Source organism: Orycteropus afer, unplaced genomic scaffold, assembly GCF_000298275.1.
Source record: "Orycteropus afer afer isolate SDZICR_OR568_19922 unplaced genomic scaffold, OryAfe1.0 scaffold00014, whole genome shotgun sequence".
Lineage (NCBI taxonomy): Eukaryota > Metazoa > Chordata > Mammalia > Tubulidentata > Orycteropodidae > Orycteropus > Orycteropus afer.
Window position 1 is genome coordinate 2,713,389 of NW_006921601.1, and position 6,973 is coordinate 2,720,361.

The 6,973-nt window shown below is 38.4% G+C and overlaps 1 protein-coding gene across 1 annotated transcript in view; it reads right to left on the reverse strand.

Moving 5' to 3' along the window:
- Positions 1-6,449: 6,449 nt before the first annotated feature.
- LOC103210597 (olfactory receptor 2D2-like) overlaps positions 6,450-6,973 on the reverse strand; it is a 7,397-nt gene continuing 6,873 nt past the window's right edge. Inside the window, exon 2 of the mRNA XM_007956514.1 lies at positions 6,450-6,968. Within this exon, the coding sequence (XP_007954705.1) occupies positions 6,450-6,968 (519 nt within the window). The remainder of the gene's footprint in view (positions 6,969-6,973) is intronic.

Consider the following 6,973-nt stretch of genomic DNA (forward strand, 5'->3'; position numbering starts at 1 on the left):
GGACTAATACAATATTTGTCCTGTTGTGATTGACTTATTTTGCTCAGCATAATGTGGTCCAGGTTCATCCACGTTGTACGATGTTTGGGAAACTCATTTTTCTTTTTTTTACAGAGTTAAGTGGTAGTTCATGTACTTTTACTGTAATTATGGATCTGATTGGGATTAAACCTATCATTTTTCTATTTCCCCATATTTTGTTCCTTTCATCTGTTTTCATTCTTTTCAATTAGTAAAGTATTTTTTAAATTATTCTATTTTATATTTTCCATTTGATTTTTAGCTATAATTCTTTTTTATTTTATTTTTTATAAATTAGTGGTTACTTGTGGGATTACAATGTGTATCTTTAACACATTACAGCCTTACTCCTCAGGTTTATCACCTCTAGGGTAACAATTCGGTGACAGGAATGTTTAATAAAAGCTCTCCAATCTGGCTGGTCGGAGTTACAAAACCATCCAACCTTACACAAGCTCCCAAAGGGTTGTTTTTTTTTTTTGGGGAGAGGGGCTTGGAAGGTTTACTCTGTGTGTGCACTGTTTAATACTCAGACAAGACATGTGGATTCTTGGAGTTCTTCTCTGTGCATTTCTTATTTCTGGTCTTTTCTTTCACAATTTTCATAAACTTTAGTAGTATAAATTACTGATCTCTGTTTCCTCAGATCAGCAAAGCCAATATGTTCTGCTTAGGCTCCAATCAGTGTGATCATGAATCTGACCTTGGTTGTTTCCTTCTTTTGTAGGATTAGCTCCTGAGCTCCTCCTATTTAATATCTGAAAACAATTATTCCATGTATTTTACCAAGTTTTATATTTGCTTCCAGTAAGAGACTTAATATGATTCCAGTTTCTTTATGAAGGCTAAAAGTAAAACCAATGGAATGAGTTGGTTTAGAGCATCCTTAATGAAGCGCTGTTAAGATTTGCCCATTTAAAAAAATATACTGGTAAGTATTGGCTTTTAAAGAAATAAAAAATAACTAAACTAAATTTTAAACATATTAGAAAGGAAAACAACAAAAAACTGACTATAATCCTGGAAGTACTCAGGGCCAACCACTCTTAAAATTTTGGAAATTTTTTCTTCTAGTGTTTTTCTGTGCATTTTGAAAACATTAGCATTAGTCCCCAAGGCATTAGCAAAATAACCTTTAGAAGGTACCAGTGAGAGGTGATTTTCATTATTATTAGTCATAATAATAACAATCATTTACTGTAAGATCCAGAGGAAAGAGCCATGCTCAGATACCACGTACACAACCAGAGAAAGGGAAAAAGAAAATGACAGGCATCACTTTGGGGCTGTGTCCCTGAGGAAAAGAAAAACAAATTCACTGCCATGAAGTCAATTCCAACTCATAGCAACCCATCCTTGGGTTTCTGAGGCGGTATCTCTATAGAAGTAGATTGCCCAGTCTTCCTTCCTAGAAGTGGCTGGTGGTTTTGAGCTGCCAGCCTCTGGTTAGCAGTCAAATGTACATTATTTCCTGTGGAATGTCAGAAATAATTATGGGAGAGAAAATCATTCTTTGAGTAGGAATGAATATTTCACTGATTGTGCCAATTCTAATTACAGCTAGAAGAATAGATATTTTGCCAAAATAGTGTTGTTATTGTGTCCATATTGGTTGGAAATAGGCATATGTGAGCGCTTTACTTTCACAATGTTGGGCTGCCCTAATGTCTGAAGTAAGCCTGATAATTTGGCTTTTATATTTGTGACTTTTCCTTGAGTATAGTAATAGAAAAAAGAAGAAAACAGTCTTTTCATGGAAGTAACCTATATTGTCTTATATTCCTCACTATCTAATATATACAGTGGGCATGGTCTGTTCAAGGTGACTAAACATGTACGTTTACATGCCCTCATTTTCCAAATTCCAGTTGTATGGGAGAAGTAACTTAAACTCATAGTAGATGTAGAAAGCCAAAAAGGTGCCATCTATGTACTCAAATTTTAAGGGCCCTTTGGAAGATATAATGCCATTTTTTAAATTCATTTTAAGCTTTCTTAAACTTCTTCATACATTTTATTTTGTAGTCTTCTGCTTTGTATTCTTCAATTTGTCCAAACACTCTAACTGAAAATTTCCAGTATCTCATTCTTTATAAGGAAATTAAAGTAATGATTTTTAAATTACTAGTTTTTTTTTTCTTTTTTCCATTCCTTAAATCATTTTTTCAACAAATAATTTTCAGCAACCAGCATGTATCAGGCTTGGCTGTAGCCCCTGAGGACACACACATTAGTGAGGAAAACAGATTTCTTGCCTCCTGGGGTTTACATTCCAGTAAGAAAGAGAGGTAATAAAAAGACACTTCAAATCTCCAATAGTTTGTCAACTATGTATATTTAGAGGGCGAGCAACTTCATGAATTATTTCTTTGCTGCTGTAATCAGTTTCTGCCATACCTGGGGAAAATGACTACACTGCCAATTGCTTCAATCTCAAATTATTTAACTGGAATATGAGAGTTCCTTGACAGAAAGGTTGTACAGAATGTCTTAGTCAAGTGTAAGTGGACATATTATGGGAAACTGCTGTGAATGACCCAAAAATTCCTTGTTTTCTAGATTTTTTTTCCTGTAATCTTATTCTGATTAGATGAAATTGTCCTTTTTTAAGTTTGCATATCATTCATACAATACAGTAGCCCCTCTTTATGAGTTTCCCCAGTGAACATAGTCCAATTCTTAACCCAAAGAAAGAGGAAATATAGGCCATAGCCAATACAGCTTTGTATAAATATAACCCTGAAGGAAGACTGGGCAATCTACTTCCATAGTGATATCACCTCGGACACCCAAGGAGGGGTCGCTATGAGTCGGAATCAACTCGACTGCAGTGAGTTTGGTTTTTTGGTTTTTGACAATTCATTGATAATTAACAGGGTAGGTGTGTCCTCTGTACAAATGCTATAGAAAATCCTACCTCCATGGAGTTGGATTGAAAGTACCAGGGCAAGTTGAATCTCACATACAAAGTGTCTTTCTTTCATGTAGCAAGGGCCCTAGAAAGGCATTGCTGAAAAAATCACAATGATTTGTAAATGAATAGGTAGCTCATGGGGTTCTATTTGCATAATGACAGTCACACAACTATGCAGATTGGCACCATTATACATTTTAGACAAGCTTTAATCATTCCTCCACATTTATTTTCCTTAACCTTGGTGTTGTAGGCTGAATAGCTGTCCCCAAAGATGTCCAACTACTAATACCCAAAAGCTGTGAGTATTTTACTTTGAAGGATAGCAGGTATTTTGCAGGTGTGATTAAGTTAAGGATCTTGACGTGAGTATATTACTTTGAATTACCCAGGTGTGACAATACAATCAAGAGTCTCTGTAACCAGAAGGCAGAAGAATCAGAGAGGGAAAAAAGTATAAAGATGGAAGCAGAGCTAAGAAAGGAGGAGAGAAGATGCTATACTTCTAGCTTTGAAGATGGAGAGAAGGGCCTTGAAACAAGAAACACAAGCAGCATCTAGAAGATGGAAAAGTCAAGGAAATGAATTCTTTCCTAGAGCGTCCAAAAAGGCCTGCAGGCCTGCCAATAACTTGATTTTAGCCCAGTGAAACTGATTTTGGAATTCTGAACTCTAGAACTGTGAGACAATAAATTTAAATTGTTTTAAGCCATAAAGTGTGTTATAACAGCAACAGGAAATTAATACACTTGGTCATATCCTGTTCTCAGCTGATGTCACCAAGTTTTGCCATTCTTCCCTGTTGAACTTCATTCTCCCTTCTATACCAAACAACAACTTCTACTTCATCGAGAAAATTGTGGTGATCAGACATAATATGACTGACTTCTTTTTATGCCCTTACATCTAACAGATGTCCATCTATGCCTACATCTTTTTTTGTTTCTTTTTTGTCAGAAAAGATGAGCTGCCTCTTTTCTCCATCCCTGTTCATGATTATATGTCATCCTCCCATTTCCTCACAGACTATGCATGGAATACTACTCAGCAATAAAAAGGAATAGACCATTGATACATACTACCCACTGCCATCAAGTTGATTCTGACTCATGGCAACCCTATAGGACAGAGTAGAACTGTTCCATAGGGTTTCCAAGGCTATAAATCTTTTATAGAAACAGACTGCCACATCTTTCTCCCACAGAGGGACTAGTGGGTTCAAACAGCCTACTTTTGCTTTAACCTCTTTGTCATCAGGGCTTGTATTGATAAATACAGTGTCTCAAAATGGATGTGTCTTGAAAGTCTTAGTCTATGTAAAAGAAGCCAGACCAAAAAAGCTCTCTACTGTTTGAATTTTTTTTTTTAATGTAAAATTTTAGAAAAAGTAAATGGATAGAGTCAAAAAGCAGAAGAATGGTTGCCAGGCACTAGGAGCAGGGAAATGTCATTGACTGAAATGGGGGCATTAAGGATATTTTCAGGGTGATTAAAATCTTTTATATTATATGTGGTAGTTTTCACAATACTGTTCACACTTATTAGAACTTAGCCTTGATATTGTACTCCTCACCAAGAGAACCAGTTGACCTCTGGTAGTACGTTGATTACACTGGACCACTTCTAACATTGAGGATTTGGTAGTGTTTTGTTCTCAAAAGAACTGAATCACCATATTTCTTTTAGCATCACCATTCCTGATTTATAAAATTCTTTCAATAGATAAACGTATCCCATACAACATCAGTCCCAGTCAGAGGGAACTTTTTGTGGTGTAAAAATTTGTGGTAGTGTGCTCAAGTCCACTGAGTTTATTTGTGTCAGCAAGCATCCCATTATCCATAAGTAGTTGGCTTGATAAAATTGTGGAATGGCCTGCTAAAGTCTCAGTTACAACACCAGCTGGGGGACAACCTCTGAGAAGTTGGAGTGCTCTCTCATAAAATTCAGTACATTTTTAAACATAGTAGTCAATATAGGAAGGTTGGGCAATCCTACTTCCATAGTGATACTGCCTCAGAAACCCAAGGAGGGGTCGCTATGAGTCAGGGCCGACTCGACGGCACATAACAACAAAAACAACAACAAGTCAATATATGATATTATTCCTAAAATAATAAGACTGCAATGGTTGGCAAACCAAGAGATACAGACGGAGTGGCTCATTTCATTATTAAACAGTAATTCACTGAAGAATTTTAGCTACCCATGTCCACAAGTTTGGGTTTGGCTGATTTAGGGTTCTTGGTGCTCAAGGACCCCCATTGAGTTCTCGAGGCAGTAGACCTTTACAGAAGTAGATTGTCCAGTCCTCCTTCCCTGGAGTGGCTGTGGGTTTGAGCCACCAGCCTTCAGGTTAGCAGTCAAATGCCTTAGGCATTGTGCCACCAGAGCTCGTTTTCTCACACTTTAGAGGGAGGGTTGGAAGTTTGATTTCATGGCACCAGTTCCAGGGGGAGGCTTTCTCTCTCTGCCAGCTCTGGGGAAGTTCCTTGTCATCATCTTTCAACATCTGTGAGTCCACATCTCAATTTTTTGGGCATGAATCTTCCCCTGGGCCTAGGAAGGTATCAGCACAAGGACCCCAAACACAAAGGATGTGCTCTGCTTCTGGTTCTTCTTTGTTGGTAATAAGTGATTCCTTGTTTGTTTCTCTCTCCTTTTATCTCTTGTAAGATAAAATGAGATATAGGCCACATGCCAGGGAACTCCCCTTACATCCCATCAGGGCTGTGACCTAATTAAGCATGTTGCATCCCACCCTAATCTTCTTATACTGATTGGATGATCACATCAGAGCACACCATGGTCAATGAATACATAATTACATAACAGCCAAATTACATTACACAACTACCAGACCTCTGTAATCAAGGACCAGCCAAATTGAATCATATTTCAGGGGGATACAATTCAATTCATGACACTTATACAACTGAAGGTAAGAAGGGCCAAGTTTAGAACCAAGAGGAACCCACTGGGGTATCTTATAAGACTTCCTTTAACAATAAATATCAGTTGCAGACATGGTGATTCCAACTCATAGCAACCCAAAGTGGATCATAGTAGAACTGTACTCCACAGGGTTTTCAATGGCTGGTTTTTCAGTAGTAGATAAGCAAGGCCTTTCTTGTTAGGTGCCTATGGGTGGACTAGAATCTCCAACCTTTTAGTTAGCAGCCAAGGCCATTAACTGCCCACTCGGTGACACCACCTTTAACACTAGCCCTAGTCAAAGGGAAGCTGCAGAAATCCAATAAAAGAAGGATCACCAAAACAACAAATGTAACAGGAAAGAGATTTCCTAACTCTTGAATGTCAAAGGAGCAACCAGAAGGAGAAAAACACACCTTCTTATTGACCCATGAGTTATTGTCCCTCTTTTACAAAGGAAATACAGGATGAAACATGAAGGCTGGACCCAGGGAAGAAGGGCAAAACAAAAATCTTACCATATTACAGACTCACAAGAAAGACAACTACTTACAAGTAGGTAGGGTCTCTGAGCCTACTATCAGTGGTAGATCCCAAGTCTACAGGGGAAATTCTTTGTAGCTACTTTTCTCAGAGCTCCCTTCACATCCTTGTTCCTCAGGCTATAGATAAGAGGGTTAAGCATGGGGGTCACCACTGAATAGAATACAGATACTAATTTTTCCAGCTCTTTGGAAGACTTTGGTGTCATGTAGGTGATAATTGCTGACCCATAAAAAAGGATGACCACCAGGAGGTGGGAGCCACAGGTTGAGAATGCCTTGAGCCTCCCAGCAGCTGACTTCATCCTGATCACAGTCACTATAATGTGGCCATATGATACCAAAATTAGAGAAAGAGGTATGAGGAGGATCACCACCCCCACAAGGAAAATGGCCATCTGTGTAGTGTGGGTGTCTGTGGATGCCAGGACCAACAGTGCAGGGGCCTCACAAAAGAAATGTGCAGTGCTATTTCTGCCTCGGTAAGGTAGCCTTAGTGTAAAGGTGGTGTCCACAATAGACACCAGAACACCACTGCTCCATGACCCTGTGGCCAACTGAA